Source organism: Protomyctophum parallelum, assembly GCF_964188405.1.
Source record: "Protomyctophum parallelum genome assembly, chromosome: 6".
Taxonomy (NCBI): domain Eukaryota; kingdom Metazoa; phylum Chordata; class Actinopteri; order Myctophiformes; family Myctophidae; genus Protomyctophum; species Protomyctophum parallelum.
The window spans coordinates 49,387,204-49,409,728 of record NC_139701.1 but is presented as its reverse complement, the minus strand read 5'-3'; the positions used below and the strand labels follow the sequence as shown (position 1 = coordinate 49,409,728).

The 22,525-nt window shown below is 45.9% G+C and overlaps 1 protein-coding gene across 1 annotated transcript in view; it reads left to right on the top strand.

The window, feature by feature from the left end:
- wwc3 (WWC family member 3) overlaps positions 1-22,525 on the top strand; it is a 101,336-nt gene that overhangs the window by 72,885 nt on the left and 5,926 nt on the right. Inside the window, 8 exon segments of the mRNA XM_083766827.1 lie at positions 485-890; positions 8,707-8,827; positions 11,351-11,431; positions 13,591-13,677; positions 14,588-14,783; positions 17,687-17,848; positions 18,906-19,075; positions 20,111-20,261. Of these exon segments, the coding sequence (XP_083622953.1) occupies positions 485-890; positions 8,707-8,827; positions 11,351-11,431; positions 13,591-13,677; positions 14,588-14,783; positions 17,687-17,848; positions 18,906-19,075; positions 20,111-20,261 (1,374 nt within the window).

The following is a 22,525-nucleotide window of genomic DNA, read 5'->3' as shown; positions in this document are numbered from 1 at the left end:
AATCTACTAAAAAAAAGTTGACTTTACATTGCTATAGCTTACATTGCGATCATTTTAATTTATACGATATATGATCCAAAAAGCGTTCATATTTTGCGGGAGAGAGACGGATGAGGAGCAGAAATGAAGCGCCAGCATATCGTATATCCGTTCATAACCACGGAGAGCGCCCTGGATTAGGAGAGACGAGTCATTCCTTCCGCCGCGCTAACAGCTAAGTCAACGGCAAGCTAATATGAGCCCAGAGCGTAGCATACGGTAGCCGAAAGGCGAACTGCCCCCCCCCCCCCCCCCCCCAAAAAAAAGGAAAAATTCAGAATATTCTTATCTCGCCCCGTATCATTGAGGATGCGCTAGGACGTCTGAGGACGTTTTATGTACAGCTCGGTTCGAATCCCTAAGACGTTTCTAGATGTTTTATGTACATATTGTGTACAGTATGATGAACTCTCTCTCTCTCTCTCTCTCTCTCTCTCGTCCTTAGGCCAAGCGGTCTCACGACAACACGCCCCAGTCGCTGGCCTCTCTCTCCTCCCGCTCCTCCCTCTCGTCGCTGTCCCCGCCCAGCTCCCCCATGGACACGCCCATCTACCACTCCTCGGCTCCGCCCCCGGACTGCCCGCTGGCCCAGATGACGGAGGAGTACATGGAGCTGGCGGGGGGCCGCGGCCTCCTGGAGGGGCTGCGGGGCCCCCAGGGGGGCGGGGGGGCGGCTCCTCCTCACCACCAGTCACCGGGGCCCTCGCTCCCCGGAGGAGCCGCCCCCCCGCCCCCGGCCGGCGGGGGGGAGGAGCTCGCCGGCGGCGCCAACCTACACCAAGCAGAGGGCAAAGGTCACAGAGAAGGGGGCGGCGGCAGCACCACCCCCCAAGGGGCTTTCACCTCCACGGGCAAGTACAACACTTCCTGTCATTCTCTTTTTTTAAATGTATTTTTTATCCCACGATTTTGTAACCCATTTTTCACCCCTGTGTCAATCATCTAATGTGATCCTGGGCTCTACACACCCTCCACCAACCTAGTCCCCATATATGGGGGACAAGGGGAGAGCAACGGACTTGAACTCATGCTTCCTTCATGCCTGAGTGTCCAAGTTGCTCCTTTACACCTGACAGGGGGGAGTTTCCCTGGTTGGACGTAGCGCGTGGAAGGAAAACGTTATTCCAACCAGTTCCTTTCCCCTCCATCAGGCGCCCCGGCTGGCCAGGGGGAGGCAGTTTACAGACCAGGATTACTGCATGTTTTTTTGTGAGGGTACCTACCCTTCCTGTCATTCTCAGACCCCCCTGTTACCTCCTGACCTATAGCTGACACACTCCCAACGCTCAGTCTCGTCAGCCAAAAGTGATAAATTTTTGAGTGGTGCAAACCACTCCCAAGGAACAGCAATATCCGTGTCAACCTCAGAGAGTATTAAAAGGATAGAGACGGCCCAGGCGGTGGCATAACCGTCTGGGCACCCGACTGGTAATCCAGTCGCAGTGTGCCGCGGGTTCGACTCCCGAGCCCGACACGGCCTTTACTGCATGTCTTCCCCCCATCTCTCTCCCGTTTCCTGTCAGCCTACTGTCTGTCCCTTCAAAAAACCAATAAAAGGCGTAAGCTGCAAAAAAAAAAAAAGAAAAAAAAAAAAGGTTAGAGACTGATTTGGCGCAAAGCTTCCCACTCAGTTCACACAGGTGTGATTTTTAAATGATTATGGCAAATAATCACAGAATGTCACTGCACTGAGAGACATGCAGAGACAATGTATAGGTTTGTTTCCCTGCCCACACCCCTGCTTTTTGAGTGGCGCAACCACTCCTACAACCAGCAATGTCCGTGTACCTGTGTGTAGTCATGAGCACGAGTGGTGTGCGCATGCGTGAAATTGGAACGATACAGAGAAGAAATTGGAACGATACAGAGAAGAAATGGGGAGTTGCACCACTCGGTTCACACAGGTGTGATTTTTCTCTACAGGCTGGTGTTCGGGTGAATTTCACCTGCTGGGTTTAGTGATATTGGGACCAGTGGAAAAAATCCCATACACCCACAATTGGGCTTTTCTTTCTCTCTCACTGTACTTTACTGTACCATTACATGTCCCAGGAATGGGTGGACCAAAAAGGATAAGTTCACAAATCCATGCTTATTTTGTGCAACACATAAAAAACAGGGGCGTTCATTTATGAAAAATAAATGAAATTATGAAACATGTACATGTACATACATGGTTTCTGCCTCGTCGTCAGCGACGACAACACATCCCGTTCACTCATGCGATGAAAGGAATGTTCTAGCAATCAGTGCATGTGAAAACTACAACCCTCACTTCCTGTTGTTATCCGCTGCCCGCTGCGGTCGCGACATCCTCCCGTTTGCGTTCGGTGTTTTTTCTGTAAAATAGACATTTTTTTAACTTCATAAAAATATGAACCAACCGTGTTCATGATGTAACGGCAGCAGTGCAGCTGCTTGTCCAAGACGAAATGCATTCTGGGACTTGTAGTAGGAGAAGCCGGCGTTTGAAACAAAAGGGGAATTCCCCTCAATATGGCTTGCATCATAAATACGATGTGTTCTTTAGAATATTATGATAACCATCGGCAAATAAAACAATGAACAGGCTTTACTGTAGTGTAAATACTTAGCCCATTCCGAACGGGAACCCATTTTGGTGTTGGCATCATGTTATGCTTTAGCTATTGAAAAATAGCAGATCTACAAGCTCATAGCGAGCTTGTAGGTCTGCTATTTTTGAAAAATCGAAGAACGACTGAAATTTTTAGAATCTGATCTCAGGTCAGAATGGGTTAATCAGACCAGTGTGTGTCCAGTGGAAACCTCGTATGAATCTGATCTCAGGTCAGATTGGGTTAGTTATGCGCTGATGTCAAGTCCCCCAAAATAGCTGTGTTTGGTGCAGGGCACAATGTGCTGCCGAGAATCAATCAGACGTAACGTTAACATTGCAGTCAGACAGTACAATCTACAGTACACAGTATAGGGATGTGTAAATGTGTCCAAAATGAAAATCGATTTGTATAATTCAATATTAATGATTAATCGGGGGGGGGGGGGGGGGGGAATCTTCAAAAAAGTTTGGGAACCCCTGATGTAGTTGATTAACAATAGTTTTAACTCTTGAGAGGTAATATGGGTCCATTTGGTTACTAACTCCATCTTTTAAATGAGGACCACTGCTGGTCCCTGGACCACTGTTGAGCCAATTGATCACCATAGCAACCCCAGCCTATAGGACTGATTAGGTAAATTCCCAACACCTGCTAAATCCTCCAAACCTGTATCTTGATTGGAATCAATCTCCACTCACACGCCTCTCAGTCATGCAGCTACACAGACACATCCCAGGCACACTTTGGTAGGCCTATAGCCTACTGTCCTGTTTGGATGACAATATTGCCTTTCCAAAAGTTTTCATAAAAAAAAAAAAAACGATTATCGGATTTCGGGTCCTATTAACGATAATCGATCAATCGGACCCATCCCTAGTACACAGACAATAGACTATAGGTCTTATAGCCTTATAGCCTGTCCTACTCTGGGACACTTGGACACTCCACCCTAGGCTTATTCACACCCTATGGCCAGTGTGTGAATAATGGGCATTGGTGTTTAACCCATTGAAACCTGGAAAGCATCTTTCTTGTCATTGTAGATTTTACAAGAACAGTATTTATTTATTTTTAACCCTTAGTTCCCACCTGATGTTGTGTGGGAGTTGAGACTGGTCCAAACCGTACTGCATAACTGCCAGCTTGCATAATGTCTTGAGGCTAGGACTGAGGTCTAAGACATGCAGGTCACCAGGCGTGTCGTCTCCTCCAAAGAGGATGACACGATCTCCCACCGTGCCACAGCACATCCGAGACATCTGTGACGGGCCTTTCCCCCTGGGCTCAACCTTCTTCCAGGAGAAGGTCTCTGGATTTAATTTCCACATATCATTGCAGTGCCTGTAGACTCCAAATGTGTACAGCTCTCCATTGTAGGTAAAGACTGAATGGACACAGCGTTCTCCTGGAAGAGTCTGTGTAGGTCTGCTCAGCCATTGGTTGGTCTCTGTGTCATACACTCTGATGGAGTGGCAGTTGGGAACTACAAACATCTTTGTCCCGATGATGGTGGCAAATTCAGGGTATTCACCAAATGGATTTCCTCTGGTGTTAATTAAAGCCCAGACCATCGTGGCGGTGTCCAACTTGTACACGTCATTAGTGCATGTGTATTCGGTACATGGCCCATGATGACATACCGTAGTTCCCCCATAAATATACATGACCTTCGCTAAGACACAGGCTGAGTGCTGGCACCTCGCCTCAGGAACAGTTCCAGAAACCTGCGGTTTGAACCATATGTGGGCGTCGACATCAAATGCATAAAGGATGTTGCCGTGACCTGCAGGGTTAGTGATCCCTCCCCAGAGGTAGACAATGTCTTCAATCAGCACAGCTGTGTGGCACGTACGCTGGGAAGGAACCTCAAGGTGAGGTTCTCCTGTTGCGGGTGTCACCGGGGTCAACTTCCTCCAGCGCAAAGACACTGTGTCGAAGACGTTCACCTCAATCTGCTTGTCGTCAGCGTTTCCACCGAGTGAGTAAATGTTACGTCCGAATGCAACAGCCTTGTTACGGTGAAGCTCTGGAGCTCCATTCACATGTAACGTCCAGCAGAACATTTCTCACAACGTGTAGATCAGGTCAGATGAATCTCGTCTCACTCTGGAACACAATGCACTCCTTCTGCTGTGCTCGCCGTCACTTATTGGTTCAGTGGTGCTTAATGACACGCAAAGCTTTGACCAATCGGCAAGGCCGATGAGTCAATCCAGGCCAATCTAGGAAGCCGATGACCGTTGATCTCCTAATATGGCAAAATTGATCGCCAGCAGAATCACAGTCCGGACAGGTTGTGCACAAAATATTTTTTGTCCAAATTCATATCATGTCTGCAGGTCCTTGACATGACAAAGTTTGAGAACCGCTAATATAGCAACATATTTATTTATTTATTATTTTTTTGCAGAAAACGGTTAGGCCTTGGAAGATATTTGTAGACTTGGCATCAGGTCTTGCTTTAAGAGTGACAGTGTTCCTGTGACCCCACAGGAGTGAGGTGTAGCTGTGTGTGTGTGTGTGTGTGTGTGTGTGTGTGTGTGTGTGTGTGTGTGTGTGTGTGTGTGTGTGTGTGTGTGTGTGTGTGTGTGTGTGTGTGTGTGTGTGTGCGTCTCTAGGAGTGACTCTGAGGTGTAACAGTGTGTGTATCTCCTCTCTAGGAGTGACTCTGAGGTGTAACAGTGTGTGTATCTCCTCTCTAGGAGTGACTCTGAGGTGTAACAGTGTGTGTATCTCCTCTCTAGGAGTGACTCTGAGGTGTAACAGTGTGTATCTCCTCCTCTAGGAGTGACTCTGAGGTGTAACAGTGTGTGTATCTCCTCTAAGGAGTGACTCTGAGGTGTAACAGTGTGTGTATCTCCTCTCTAAGGAGTGACTCTGAGGTGTAACAGTGTGTGTATCTCCTCTCTAGGAGTGACTCTGAGGTGTAACAGTGTGTATCTCCTCTCTAGGAGTGACTCTGAGGTGTAACAGTGTGTGTATCTCCTCTCTAGGAGTGACTCTGAGGTGTAACAGTGTGTATCTCCTCTAAGGAGTGACTCTGAGGTGTAACAGTGTGTGTATCTCCTCTCTAAGGAGTGACCCTGAGGTGTAACAGTGTGTATCTCCCTCTCTAGGGAGTGACTCTGAGGTGTAACAGTGTGTGTATCTCCTCCTCTAGGAGTGACTCTGAGGTGTAACAGTGTGTGTATCTCCTCCTCTAGGAGTGACTCTGAGGTGTAACAGTGTGTGTATCTCCTCTCTAAGGAGTGACTCTGAGGTGTAACAGTGTGTGTATCTCCTCTCTAGGAGTGACTCTGAGGTGTAACAGTGTGTGTATCTCCTCTCTAGGAGTGACTCTGAGGTGTAACAGTGTGTGTATCTCCTCTCTAGGAGTGACTCTGAGGTGTAACAGTGTGTGTATCTCCTCTCTAGGAGTGACTCTGAGGTGTAACAGTGTGTATCTCCTCTCTAAGGAGTGACTCTGAGGTGTAACAGTGTGTGTATCTCCTCTCTAGGAGTGACTCTGAGGTGTAACAGTGTGTGTATCTCCTCTCTAGGAGTGACCCTGAGGTGTAACAGTGTGTGTATCTCCTCTCTAGGAGTGACTCTGAGGTGTAACAGTGTGTGTATCTCCTCTCTAAGGAGTGACCCTGAGGTGTAACAGTGTGTGTATCCCCCTCTCTAGGAGTGACTCTGAGGTGTAACAGTGTGTGTATCTCCTCTCTAGGAGTGACACTGAGGTGTAACAGTGTGTGTATCTCCTCCTCTAGGAGTGACACTGAGGTGTAACAGTGTGTGTATCTCCTCTCTAGGAGTGACCCTGAGGTGTAACAGTGTGTGTATCTCCTCTCTAAGAGTGACTCTGAGGTGTAACAGTGTGTGTATCTCCTCTCTAAGAGTGACCCTGAGGTGTAACAGTGTGTGTATCTCCTCTCTAGGAGTGACTCTGAGGTGTAACAGTGTGTGTATCTCCTCTCTAGGAGTGACCCTGAGGTGTAACAGTGTGTGTATCTCCTCTCTAAGAGTGACTCTGAGGTGTAACAGTGTGTGTATCTCCTCTCTAAGAGTGACCCTGAGGTGTAACAGTGTGTGTATCTCCTCTCTAGGAGTGACCCTGAGGTGTAACAGTGTGTGTATCTCCTCTCTAAGAGTGACCCTGAGGTGTAACAGTGTGTGTATCTCCTCTCTAGGAGTGAATCTGAGGTGTAACAGTGTGTGTATCTCCTCTCTAGGAGTGACTCTGAGGTGTAACAGTGTGTATCTCCCTCTCTAGGAGTGACTCTGAGGTGTAACAGTGTGTGTATCTCCTCTCTAGGAGTGACTCTGAGGTGTAACAGTGTGTGTATCTCCTCTCTAAGAGTGACTCTGAGGTGTAACAGTGTGTGTATCTCCTCTCTAGGAGTGACCCTGAGGTGTAACAGTGTGTGTATCTCCTCTCTAAGAGTGACCCTGAGGTGTAACAGTGTGTGTATCTCCTCTCTAGGAGTGACTCTGAGGTGTAACAGTGTGTGTATCTCCTCTCTAGGAGTGACTCTGAGGTGTAACAGTGTGTATCTCCCTCTCTAGGAGTGACTCTGAGGTGTAACAGTGTGTGTATCTCCTCTCTAGGAGTGACTCTGAGGTGTAACAGTGTGTGTATCTCCTCTCTAGGAGTGACTCTGAGGTGTAACAGTGTGTATCTCCTCCTCTAAGGAGTGACTCTGAGGTGTAACAGTGTATATCCCTCTCTAGGAGTGACTCTGAGGTGTAACAGTGTGTGTATATCCCTCTCTAGGATTGACTCTGAGGTGTAACAGTGTGTGTATCTCCCTCTCTAGGAGTGACTCTGAGGTGTAACAGTGTGTGTATCTCCTCTCTAGGAGTGACTCTGAGGTGTAACAGTGTGTGTATCTCCTCTCTAGGAGTGACTCTGAGGTGTAACAGTGTGTGTATCTCCTCTCTAAGGAGTGACTCTGAGGTGTAACAGTGTGTGTATCTCCTCTCTAAGAGTGACCCTGAGGTGTAACAGTGTGTGTATCTCCTCTCTAGGAGTGACTGAGGTGTAACAGTGTGTGTATCTCCTCTCTAAGAGTGACTCTGAGGTGTAACAGTGTGTGTATCTCCTCTCTAGGAGTGACTGAGGTGTAACAGTGTGTGTATCTCCTCTCTAGGAGTGACTCTGAGGTGTAACAGTGTGTGTATCTCCCTCTCTAAGGAGTGACTCTGAGGTGTAACAGTGTGTGTATCTCCTCTCTAGGAGTGACTGAGGTGTAACAGTGTGTGTATCTCCTCTCTAGGAGTGACTGAGGTGTAACAGTGTGTGTATCTCCTCTCTAGGAGTGACTCTGAGGTGTAACAGTGTGTGTATCTCCTCTCTAGGAGTGACTCTGAGGTGTAACAGTGTGTGTATCTCCTCTCTAAGGAGTGACTCTGAGGTGTAACAGTGTGTGTATCTCCTCTCTAGGAGTGACTCTGAGGTGTAACAGTGTGTGTATCTCCCTCTCTAGGAGTGACCCTGAGGTGTAACAGTGTGTGTATCTCCTCTCTAGGAGTGACTCTGAGGTGTAACAGTGTGTGTATCTCCTCTCTAGGAGTGACTCTGAGGTGTAACAGTGTGTATCTCCTCTCTAGGAGTGACTCTGAGGTGTAACAGTGTGTGTATCTCCTCTCTAAGGAGTGACTCTGAGGTGTAACAGTGTGTATCTCCTCTAGGAGTGACTCTGAGGTGTAACAGTGTGTATCTCCTCTAGGAGTGACTCTGAGGTGTAACAGTGTGTATCTCCCTCTCTAGGAGTGACTCTGAGGTGTAACAGTGTGTATCTCCCTCTCTAGGAGTGACTCTGAGGTGTAACAGTGTGTGTATCTCCTCTCTAGGAGTGACTCTGAGGTGTAACAGTGTGTGTATCTCCTCTCTAGGAGTGACTCTGAGGTGTAACAGTGTGTGTATCTCCCTCTCTAAGGAGTGACTCTGAGGTGTAACAGTGTGTGTATCTCCTCTAGGAGTGACTCTGAGGTGTAACAGTGTGTGTATCTCCTCCTCTAGGAGTGACTCTGAGGTGTAACAGTGTGTGTATCTCCTCTCTAGGAGTGACTCTGAGGTGTAACAGTGTGTGTATCTCCTCTCTAGGAGTGACTCTGAGGTGTAACAGTGCCAACAGGAGTGGCAGGAGAGCGAGGAGAGTGTCCACGGGCGTGTCCGAGGACGCCCTGGCCACGGACAGCGGCGTGTTCGAGGCCTGGGGCCGGAGGTGAGTGAGTTTGTGCGTGCGTGCGTGCGCACACCTTCGCCGCACAAAGTGGCGAAGGCGTGTCGCCAGGCGTCTCTTCCGGGATTTTAAACAGCAGGTGGATGGAAATGGGAATGAAGCTCGACGCTTATTGTTTTGTAAATACTACATCTACAAGTCGTTGTGGTTGGTTATAAACTATGTTTTGTAATAATCTAAATCTATAGTAGTAGCTAGTACCCGTATTCAAATAATTGTAGTTTAAAATTCAAGTATAATATTTGTTCGTTGAAAAATGAACATGCTCAAGTATAGTAATAGTGCCTGGAATTGCACCTGAGTACAGTACTTAAGTAAATGCAATTAGTTACTTTCCACCAAACCTCTCCAAACACTGCCTGCTACTCTCTCTCTCTCTCTGGGGTACTGGTGCCCTCTAGTGACAGAAGAGACCAACTGCAGTATCTAGGAGGCGACACAGTGGTTCACACACAGAGCTGCACATTTTACAGTCAGCAGACTCTCTTAATCCAGAGCGATTTACAGTAAGCAGGAACAACACATAATATGTAATACATCAAATACATAGAAACAGTCATCATGAATCATAATATCCTAATATCTGTCTTAACAGTAGATGATCTGTACAGTCAGTGAAGCTAGACGTATACACTATAGAGTGCTATGACTACATAAAAGGCTATTTACATTTCATACGTTTAGCCTTTGCATACGCCGGTCAGGTCGTCGAGGCCAGTGCCGGTGCTACGGGCTAAAATGGAGTCTGAAGAGGTGGGTTTTCAGACTACGGCAGAAGATTGGGAGTGAGGCTGCAGTTCTGACTGCAATGGGAAGTGCATTCCACAGTTTTGGAGCCAGAAGGGAGAAGAGTTTGGGACGTGTGGGCGACCGGTAGCCAATGGAGGGAGGGCAGGAATTTAACCACTAGAACAATTTGGTTAAATTAAAGGAGTTAGTGCTCTACACCGTGCTCTATTATGACCCTATTAACCCATTCTGACCTGAGATCAGATTCATACGAGGTTTCCGCCGGACACACACTGGTCTGATGAACCCATTCTGACCTGAGATCAGATTCTAAAAATGTCAGTCGCTCTTCGATTTTTCAAAAATAGCAGACCTACAAGCTCGTATCGCGCCACTCGATATGAGCTTGTAGATCTGCTATTTTTAAATAGCTAAAGCATGATGCTGACACCAAAATGGGTGCCCGGTCAGAATGGGTTAAAATCACAGACTTGTCCGTCGTTTAAATATCCGTGACATTTGAGCTTAAAGTCCGGGACAACGCTCCACACGTCCCACACTCTTCTCCCTTCTGGCTCCACACGTCCCAAACTGTGGAATGAACTCCCCATTGCAATTTCGAACTGCAGACTCACTCCCAATCTTCCACCCTAATCTGAAGACTCACCTCTCAGTGTAAATCACTCTGGATTAAGAAAGAGCGTCTGCTAAACGCCTTAAATGATAAATAGAAAATGTATTTATCATTTATTTATTACACACCGCCGGGAGAATGACGCATAAACGATCCGCAACTGTGTTTGCAAAATATTGCGTATCAAAGCTGTTCATATCGTTGATGTGTTATTCAGACGGGTTCGTACGATGTATTTAGCTCGTAAAACCCTACACCCCGGCTAGAGCTCTGCGATCCGCTGATCAGGTACTGCTAGAGGGCCGAATAATCAAGAAGAGCACTAATAATAATAATAATAATAATAAAACTTTATTTGTATAGCACCTTTCATGACATGAAATGCAGCTCAAAGTGCTTTACAGAACAATGGAGAATAAAAGAAAAGCAAGGCAACGACATTAAAAAAACAAGCAGTAATGCAATACAGTGAGGACATGAATAACAAAAAATAAAAATATCAATTAAAAGCAATGTTGTAGAAGTGGGTCTTGAGCTGAGCTTTAAAAATGTCTACAGAGGCTGCCTGACGAAGGTACAGTGGGAGCTTGTTCCACGCCGACGGCCCGTAGAAGCAAAAAGCTGCTTCCCCGTATCTTTTAGTTGCCATTTGTTTAGGCAAAGCGAGCACTAGGGGGCGCTACGCTCTTTCGTGGCTGCAGCTCCCAGGCTCTGGAAGAGCTTTTCCCCGTCACATTAAATCTGCCCCATCCATCCATTAATGTTTTTAAGTCTCACCTTAAGACTCATCTCTTCTCCCTGGCTTTCAATCCCTCTTGAGTCCATTTGAGGTTTTTCTGTATCTTTAGCTCTTTTTTTTTTGTTTTGCTTATTTTAACCTTTCATGCTTATATTTTTGTCACTTCTGATTGTGTTTCTCATTTACATTCTGTGTTCTCTTTGCCTGTTCTCTGTTTTTGCCACTGATGTACAGCACTTTGGTCAACCTTGGTTGTTTTAAAATGTGCTTTATAAATAAAGTTTCAGCTAGATCAGCTAAGAGGTCCCTGTCCTGATAAGCGTTGAAGCCCCCTGCCTGCTGTAGGATGTATAAGCGGCTCATGGTATTGTCGTGTTGTTAAACGCTGCCTGTTCTCTTTTAGAGCGGAGGAGTCCGAGGAGATGTCCTACATGAAAGACCTGACCACGGCCAGCGAGGCTGTTCAGATACAGCTGGGATTACTGTGAGTACATTACTAGTACTGGTACACGATTACTGTGAGTACACAACTAATATAATACCACGATTACTGTGAGTACACAACTAATGCAATACCATGATTACTGTGAGTACACAACTAATATAATACCATGATTACTGTGAGTACACAACTAATATAATACCATGATTACTGTGAGTACACAACTAATATAATACCATGATTACTGTGAGTACATTACTAGTACTGGTACACCATTACTGTGAGTACACAACTAGTACAATACCATGATTACTGTGAGTACACAACTAATATAATACCATGATTACTGTGAGTACACAACTAATACAATACCATGATTACTGTGAGTACACAACTAGTACAATACCATGATTACTGTGAGTACACATCTAATATAATACCATGATTACTGTGAGTACACAACTAATACAATACCATGATTACTGTGAGTACACAACTAGTACAATACCATGATTACTGTGAGTACACAACTAATACAATACCATGATTACTGTGAGTACACAACTAATACAATACCATGATTACTGTGAGTACACAACTAATACAATACCATGATTACTGTGAGTACACAACTAATACAATACCATGATTACTGTGAGTACACAACTAATACAATACCATGATTACTGTGAGTACACAACTAATACAATACCATGATTACTGTGAGTACACAACTAATACAATACCATGATTACTGTGAGTACACAACTAATACAATACCATGATTACTGTGAGTACACAACTAATACAATACCATGATTACTGTGAGTACACAACTAATACAATACCATGATTACTGTGAGTACACAACTAATACAATACCATGATTACTGTGAGTACACATCTAATACAATACCATGATTACTGTGAGTACACAACTAATACTGGTACACCATTACTGTGAGTACACAACTAATACAATACCATGATTACTGTGAGTACACAACTAATACAATACCATGATTACTGTGAGTACACAACTAATACAATACCATGATTACTGTGAGTACACAACTAATACAATACCATGATTACTGTGAGTACACAACTAATACAATACCATGATTACTGTGAGTACACATCTAATATAATACCATGATTACTGTGAGTACACAACTAATACAATACCATGATTACTGTGAGTACACAACTAATACAATACCATGATTACTGTGAGTACACAACTAATACAATACCATGATTACTGTGAGTACACAACTAATACAATACCATGATTACTGTGAGTACACATCTAATATAATACCATGATTACTGTGAGTACACAACTAATACTGGTACATGGTTACTGTGAGTACACAACTACTACTGTATGTTTAACAACTTGCACCCCAGCGTTACTATTCCAAGGGGAACGTTCGTCAAAAAATAGCGGGTCTACAAGCTATCACAACGCATTGTTGATCTGCTATTTTTGGGCGAAGAGATGCGGTGTAGATGGAAAAAGAACGCGCCAAGTACGGTGCAACTCTGGTCCGTTTTACAACAATTATTCTTGTATTCTGAAGCACCCCTGCCTAGGGTGTTACGGAGCCCACTTTGAGAAACCCTGTTCTACATAACCGATAGTGTAATAGAGGAGTGTGAACTTAAGTATGAACTATTTTCAAAGCAGTGAATTGATATTTCATGTAGATATAACTCCAGATAACTCTTTAGAAAGCAGTGAATTGATATTTTCTGTGGTTTGTGGTGTACAGATATGACTCCAGTCCAGATAACTCTGTATTTGCTGTGGTTTGTACAGATATGACTCCAGTCCAGATAACTCTGTATTCTCTGTGGTTTGTCCAGATATGACTCCAGTCCAGATAACTCTGTATTCTCTGTGGTTTGTCCAGATATGACTCCAGTCCAGATAACTCTGTATTCTCTGTGTTTTATCCAGATATGACTCCAGTCCAGATAACTCTGTATTCTCTGTGGTTTGTCCAGATATGACTCCAGTCCAGATAACTCTGTATTCTCTGTGGTTTGTCCAGATATGACTCCAGTCCAGATAACTCTGTATTTTCTGTGTTTTATCCAGATATGACTCCAGTCCAGATAACTCTGTATTTGCTGTGGTTTGTACAGATATGACTCCAGTCCAGTTAACTCTGTATTCTCTGTGGTTTGTCCAGATATGACTCCAGCTCTCAGTCGCTGCTCCTTCATCTGCTCCAACTAAAACATCTGAACAAGGCTGTGGTCAGAGACGGCTACAAAGTGTGAGTATACTTACACTAACTAAACTAACCACACACAGCTTCACACACACTTCAGTGATGCTTGGCGGGACCGCATCACTGTCGTGGCGATAATCACGTTAAACCACACACCCTCTCGGGTAATATTGCTTAATTCTTTCACAGCGAACGTTTTTTAACTCGACTCTCGACGCTTCTGAGGGGTTCCTTGGAACAACATATTTTCAGCTGTGGGCCTGGGGCCCTTAATATGCAATATTGAGCACCACTGATATAGAAACATAGGTATTTCAGAAAACATTTTGCGGACGGGAACCCCTTTTGGTGTTTTAAACATTATGTTATAATTTAGCTATTGGAAAATAGCAGATCTACAAGCTCATAGCGCGCCACCGAGTGGCGCGCTATGAGCTTGTAGGTCTGCTATTTTTGAAAAATCATGAACATGTGGTGCAAAGCTTTGAATATATACTCTTTCAGAGTTAGAACGTTTTGAACTCAAATCTTTGCTTCTGGGAGGTGGGTCCCTGAAACAACACATTTTCAGATGGGGGTCAGCGGCCAATTTCATATATTTTTGGGGGTCCTTAGACATGAAATATTGAGAACCACTGATCTAGAAACATGAGGTTTTTTCCGAAAAAATGACATTTAACCCATTCTGACCGGGCACCCATTTTGGTGTCGGCATCATGTTATGCTTTAGCTATTTAAAAATAGCAGATCTACAAGCTCATATCGCGCCACCGAGTGGCGCGATACGAGCTTGTAGGTCTGCTATTTTTGAAAAATCGAAGAGCGACTGACATTTTTAGAATCTGATCTCAGGTCAGAATGGGTTCATCAGACCCAGTGTTTGTCCGGCGGAAACCTCGTATGAATCTGATCTCAGGTCAGAATGGGTTAAAAAATGTGTCCCTCCCTCCCCCAGGTACGTGAAGGTGCACCTGATCCCGCTGGACGCCGGCCGGGCCTGTGCCTTCTACTGCTGCAAGGCCCTGGAGCCCACGCCCCTCATGAGCTTCAACGAGGGCTTCCGGATCCCCGTCCCGCCCGGGGCGCTGGCCGCGTGCGCCCTGCAGCTGTCCCTGTGCTCGCTGGGCCCTCAGGCCCAGGAGGAGCTACTGGTACGTTCTGGTTCTGGTTCTGTTCGGTCTCGCGTATAGCCAGAAAACTATTCCACACATCTCCGAGTGCTGGTATAGAGCGTCGCAGTCCCGCCCCCCCCCCTTTCGTGACGACGCCAGGCCCAGGAAATGATTCCCGATGCATTTTCCTCATAGACATTTCAAAACGTATGTATTTAACCCATTCTGACCTGAGATCAGATTCATACGAGGTTTCCGCCGGACACACACTGGTCTGATGAACCCATTCTGACCTGAGATCAGATTCTAAAAATGTCAGTCGTTCTTCGATTTTTCAAAAAATAGCAGACCTACAAGCTCGTATCGCGCCACTCGGTGATATTGACGTCAGACTTCGGTGCTGGAACTACACCTCCCGAAATCCGAGCAGGGAAGCTGCCAATTTCGGTTCACGAAAATATATTTAAATAATAGCAGCAAGCTATATATCCGTCTTATGATTTCGATTTATGTTGGGATAAATCTGCGCGACTGTAAAGACGAAACGGAAGTGGGGAGGAGGCTTGACTTCCGCTTTATCACATTCTCAGTCATGATCAGAGCTTCCGCTGCTCCAGACTGTAGCATAGAAGACGGAAGCATTTGAAAACTGCGAGAGGCAACTGTCTGTCTGGCAACGTGAGACTATGTTGTGTTCACCCACAGAACTGTTGGATCATTCTAGTAACATTCTGCGAGGATACAAGCCGGGGGGATGTTGTGAAGGCGCTGTGAGGGCCAAATGTCCCCACAAAGTATAGATATTGTGACGGCGCTGTGAGGGCCAAATGTCTGCACAAAGTATAGATATTGTGACGGCGCTGTGAGGGCCAAATGTCCCCACAAAGTATAGATATTGTGACGGCGCTGTGAGGGCCAAATGTCCCCACAAAGTATAGATATTGTGAAGGCGCTGTGAGGGCCAAATGTCTCCACAAAGTATAGATATTGTGAAGGCGCTGTGAGGGCCAAATGTCCCCACAAAGTATAGATATTGTGACGGCGCTGTGAGGGCCAAATGTCTCCACAAAGTATAGATATTGTGACGGCGCTGTGAGGGCCAAATGTCCCCACAAAGTATAGATATTGTGACGGTGCTGTGAGGGCCAAATGTCCCCACAAAGTATAGATATTGTGACGGTGCTGTGAGGGCCAAATGTCCCCACAAAGTATAGATATTGTGACGGTGCTGTGAGGGCCAAATGTCCCCACAAAGTATAGATATTGTGACGGTGCTGTGAGGGCCAAATGTCCCCACAAAGTATAGATATTGTGACGGTGCTGTGAGGGCCAAATGTCCCCACAAAGTATAGATATTGTGACGGTGCTGTGAGGGCCAAATGTTCCCACAAAGTATAGATATTGTGACGGTGCTGTGAGGGCCAAATGTCCCCACAAAGTATAGATATTGTGAAGGCGCTGTGAGGGCCAAATGTCCCCACAAAGTATAGATATTGTGAAGGCGCTGTGAGGGCCAAATGTCTCCACAAAGTATAGATATTGTGAAGGCGCTGTGAGGGCCAAATGTCCCCACAAAGTATAGATATTGTGACGGCGCTGTGAGGGCCAAATGTCTGCACAAAGTATAGATATTGTGACGGCGCTGTGAGGGCCAAATGTCCCCACAAAGTATAGATATTGTCAAGGCGCTGTGAGGGCCAAATGTCTCCACAAAGTATAGATATTGTGACGGTGCTGTGAGGGCCAAATGTCCCCACAAAGTATAGATATTGTCAAGGCGCTGTGAGGGCCAAATGTCTCCACAAAGTATAGATATTGTGACGGTGCTGTGAGGGCCAAATGTCCCCACAAAGTATAGATATTGTGAAGGCGCTGTGAGGGCCAAATGTCCCCACAAAGTATAGATATTGTGACGGTGCTGTGAGGGCCAAATGTCCCCACAAAGTATAGTAGAATTTGAGAAAATGTGTTTTGTTTTCAGTGGTTACACATATATTGTTTGAGTTCAGCGGGCGTAGTATTTAGACTATTTAGAGCATATATGTCAAACTCAAGGCCCGGGGGCCAAATCAGGCCCGCGAATGAATTATCTTTGGCCCGCGGGATGATATTTAATTAGTATTAGAACTGGCCCTCTGGTATACTGCACGGACCACCATAATACTACAAGTACCACAATGCACTGCGAGTGCATTGTCACGTATCGAGGGCCCGCAAGCGCAAGCATGCGTCTTCTCTTCACTATTGATCAGCAGTGAAAGTATATCAACTTGTGGTCAACTTTCAGCTATACCCCTCTCCCCAAAAATGGCCCCGTGTGTTGAAACACAGTCCGGCCCTCGACTTGTACCAATTTCTTTATTTTGGCCCACTGTGTATTTGAGTTTGACATCCCTGATTTAGAGGTTAGGTTTAGGATTTGGGTTTGGCTCCTAGTTATTTATCCTCATTTATACTTCAGTTGGGGGCCGGTGGTGTCACACACTGAAGTATTTAGGCGATCTACAAGCTCACAACATGCGTTGCGTGAGATGGGGATCAGATCGGCTTATTCGGCTATTTTCAATGCTGTCCTAAAACGACTATCTCCTCACAAGTAAATGGTGCATTTATACAGCGCCTTTATCCAAGGCGCTTTACATAGATTGTGCATCAATTCACCCATTCACGCACACACACACACACACACACACACACACACACACACACATTCACACACAGATAGTGGAGGAAACCATGCAAGGCACCAACCAGCACATCAGGTAGCAATTAAGGGGTTCAGTGTCTTGCTCAAGGACACTTCGACACTAACTCTGGGGGAGCCCACAGGGATCGAACTGGCAACCTTGCGGTTACCATCCAGCCACTCTACCCCTGAGCCACCGCCGACCGTATAGTAATTACAACCTTGTGTGTGTGTGTGTGTGTGTGCGTGCGTGCAGGGCACAGCCCAGGTGAGGCTGGCGGACTGTGATGGCGGTACAGAGATGGCGTTCTGTTGGCTGAGGGTGCAGGCGCCAGGCGGCTCAGAACTACACCACCACAGACACCACGCAGACAGCCAGGAGGAGACGCAGCAACAACGCAGACCCTCCACCACCATGGTAAGTTCACCACGCAGACACCACGCAGAGCAGACCCTCCACCACCATGGTAAGTTCATCACGCAGACACCACGCAGAGAAGCAGCAACGCCGACCCTCCACCACCATGGTAAGTTCATCACGCAGACACCACGCAGACCCTCCACCACCATGGTAAGTTCATCACGCAGACACCACGCAGACCCTCCACCACCATGGTAAGTTCATCACGCAGACACCACGCAGACCCTCCACCACCATGGTAAGTTCATCACGCAGACACCACGCAGACCCTCCACCACCATGGTAAGTTCATCACGCAGACACCACACAGACCCTCCACCACCATGGTAAGTTCATCACGCAGACACCACGCAGACCCTCCACCACCATGGTAAGTTCATCACGCAGACACCACGCAGACCCTCCACCACCATGGTAAGTTCATCACGCAGACACCACGCAGACCCTCCACCACCATGGTAAGTTCATCACGCAGACACCACACAGACCCTCCATGGTACTGGACCGGGGTTGTTTTGGGCAGCACATTTCTACGTTAGTTCAGTTATTAGTCTTTAGAATGAAACTTGATTTTAGTTTTAGTCACATTTTATTCACCCGGAATGTTTTAGCGTTAAATAACAGGTTTAATGCCGACAATTGACGGCCGTCTTTCGGGCTAGACTGCCTATATGTTTAGAGTTATGTTTAGTGAACAGTGTTAAGGTGGGATAAATGCAAGGATGCACAGGCAAGGTGGCTCTTTTATAGTGATTGGAAGCACTGGCCAGCGGCCTCCAATCCTTGTATTGCCACCACTCTCCAACCAGGTCCCATCACACTGAAAGACAGACTATAGTATTAGTAAAGCACACACGTTAACCATGACACATAGGCCCTGCATGGGGGCCGTCACAACAGCCACTGCATGACCAGTGCTCGAGCGCTCGGTTTCTGCCCCCTTCAATATCGTAACTCTTCTATTAGATGGCTCTGACCCGGCGGTGACAGTGCTGTAACTCTTCTATTAGATGGCTCTGACCCGGCGGTGACAGTGCTGTGTCTTTTGTCGCAGGATGCAGTGTGTGCCTTGCTGTCCCGCGCCACCACCTCCTCCTCCTCCACCCCCCAGGAGGAGGGAGGAGGAGGAGGAGGAGGAGGAGGAGGAGGCAGAGCCTTCCACATGATGCAGGCTCTGGACAGCAACAACAAGAAGGAGGAGGCCTGCGAGGCGGCGTCCGAGAGGTAAAACCACACCCTCCGTTCGACAGTCCCGTTCAGATCCTGTCTTTATAACCCATTCTGACCTGAGATCAGATTCATACGAGGTTTCCACTGGACACACACTGGTCTGATTAACCCATTCTGACCTGAGATCAGATTCTAAAAAAATGTCAGTCGTTTCTAGATCTGCTATTTTTCAATGGCTAAAGCACAACATAATGCTAACACCAAAAGGGGTTCCCGCCCAGAATGGGTTTTAACACTAGAGTGTCTGAGGCCTTTCTGACCCATTTAACACTAGTGTCTATGAGGTCTGTCTGTGTGTGAGGTCTGTGAGGTCTGTGTGTGAGGTCTGTGAGGTCTTTTTTAAGTTGATTATTTTTTTGCCATGAAGCTCTCAGAAGGTTCCCCTTCCATGACTTTTCCTAAATATTAGTGACCCGACTACGGATAAGCGGTTGAAGATGGATGGATGGATGAAATCATCTCTTTTTATTATTTTATTATTTTTTTCACCTGAAACATTTTCTAAATATGACTTTAGGGTTACTTGTCTTATACCACCTCTGCCCATTTGTTTGGGGTCAAACTGACCATGGAGGGCCGATGCGCGTTTAACCCATTCTGACCTGAGATCAGATTCATACAAGGTTTCTGCCGGACACACACTGGTCTGATGAACCCATTCTGACCTGAGATCAGATTCTAAAAATGTCAGTCGTTCTTCGATTTTTCAAAAAATAGCAGACCTACAAGCTCGTATCGCGCCACTCGGTGGCGCGATATGAGCTTGTAGATCTGCTATTTTTAAATAGCTAAAGCATAACATGATGCTGACACCAAAATGGGTGCCCGGTCAGAATGGGTTAAACCCTTCCTTAGTTCAAACCCGTGGATGACAATGTCATGACATGTTATTTATGTGAAATGTGAATGCCATTTAAAATCATCCTAAATGTATACTGTAGTAATACAAACGTGTGTGTGTGTGTGTGTGTGTGTGTGTGTGTGTCCGTGTGTGTGTGTCCGTGTGTGTGTGTGTCCGTGCGCGTGTAGGAGCTGGCAGGCGGAGTCCGTAGACAGCGGCTGCAGCAACAGCGCAGCGTTCGTCATGGCCTGTCCAGACAGCCTGCTCTGCACGGAGGGTGTCTGTGTCAACACCGGGGGGCGCTGTGGTCAACCGGCCAGCAAACCCCCTACGTTAAAGGTAAGAGAAATCATGGATTCAAAGTTCTCCGACTGATTTCAGTCATTTGGATTCCATAGAAGTCACCATGTCTTCTATAGAAGTGGTTCCATAGAAGTCATATTTGTCATATTTGGTTCCATAGAAGTCATATTTCATACCCTGGAGCGGCGCAGGCGACGAGGGCACCTTACACCTGATAACAAACTATCCTTACACCTGGGAAAAACTGAATCCATCCTCTTCGGATCAAATAGTAATCTCAGCAAGGCAGATGGCTTCTTGGTTAGAGTGGGTGACAATATTATCACACGAAAAGATCAAATTACCTACCTAGGTTCCATCCTGGAGGCCAATCTTTCCGGTGATAAGATGGCCACCAACGTAATCAAAAAAGTAAATCAAAGAACAAGATTCCTTTACAGGATCTCCTCACTGGTCAGCAAAAACACCTTGAAGACCTTAACAGGAGCCCTCGTACAAGGTTTCTTTGACTATGCATCCACCTCTTGGTACCACAGCACCTCAAAGGCCCTTAAAACAAGGCTCCAGACCTCCCAAAACAAACTGGTCAGGCTCCTACTTGGCCTCACCCCCCGAACCCACCTCACCCCTGCCCACTTTGACAGGCTGGGATGGCTTAGGGTCGACGACAGAGTACAGCATCTTGCAATGGGTCTGGTCCACAAGATTCGATACACCACCAAGATACCCATGTACCTGTCTAAATACTTCCTTAATGTAAACGAAGTCCACACCCACAACACCAGAGGGAGTACAACAAACCATGTACAACCCAGATTCGGCACAAACAAGGGACTAAATTATTTTCGCTCCTATGCCACCAAAATGTGGAACGCCCTACCAACAGTCATTAAGACATGTGAATCCCTTGACTCCTTCAAAACCGCTCTCAAAGGGCACCTACGGATGGCTGCAATTCGAAACTGGCCTCTGTAAAAATCCCCCCCCCCCCCCACCCCATTTCCCCTCACTGTATATGTATCTTTTCCCTTTTTGCTTCCTATATGATGAATTCCTGTTCTGTTTTTTAGCTACAAAGAAGTGTCTATTTGTATGTCTCTAAATGTTTTGATGAATTGAACAATGTGGACCCTGTTGTAAACAAGTGTAATGCTTAATTGGGTCGTCCACTCACAGTTAACAGTCTTTGTATTGAGTTTGTGCTTAAAATGTACTGTAAATTCTACAAACTGTTAATAAATATTTCAATCAATCAATCAATCAATGGAAATAATTCCCCATTAATGTTCCCCATAGACGTTTTAGAAAGTATTTATTTAAAGACCTTTAAAGCCTCGGACAAAGCCAACAGCCCATTTGACAAATCATGACAATAAACACATTTTGAGTGGAACAGATAATTAGAAACTTAGAAAGACAACACAAGGTCAGGGTACAACACTTTTTTGTTGTTGTTTTTCCTTCTTTCTAATCATTTGTTCAATTTCATGATTTGTCAACTCGGCTGTTGGCTTTGTCGAGCCTTTTAACCCATTTTGACCATTCTAAACCCAGGCTTTTAAGGTCTTTAAATAAATACTTGTTGAAACGTCTATGGGAAAAATGAATGGGGAATTATTTCCAGGTGCCCTCGTCGCCTGCGCCGCTCCAGGGTAACTGCCTCATGCCTCTACTGGTTCCAACCATGTGTCTTTCAGGCACCGCCTGTTGATATTTCACTCTACCTGGATGGAAATGAAAGAATTCCACCCGCTTCTTCACACCCTTAAAACCTGTAATGTGACAATAATGCTGAGCTCAGTCGAGGAGCTTAACCCATTAGTCCTGAGGCCCGTTCTACTATACAGGTCTTGTAAATCCTGACAGTTTTCTAAAAAGAACGTATGTTCCCGTGCAGCATGTCAGCTGATTTCTCAAACGTTTTCATGATTGATTTCATGATTTCATGATTTTGTCCCAGGGAGGGACTTCCCAGAGGCAAAGATTTGAGTCAAAGATGTTTCGCTTTCAAGAATATATATATATATATATTCAAAGATTTGCGCCACATTTTTAGGATATTTTTTTTGTTGCAGATCTACAAGCACGTAGTGACGTGCTATACGTGCTTATAGATCTGCTATTTTTGAATGGCCAAAGTATAAAATAACGGTAAAATGTGTTGACTTCCCGGGTCTGAGCGTTGAGGGTGCTGTCAGCAGAGTCTGAGATCAAATTGACTCTGACTCTGGTGTGTGTGTGTCTGTGTCTGTGCGTGTGTGTGTGTGTGTGTGTGTGTGTGTGTGTGTGTGTGTGTGTCT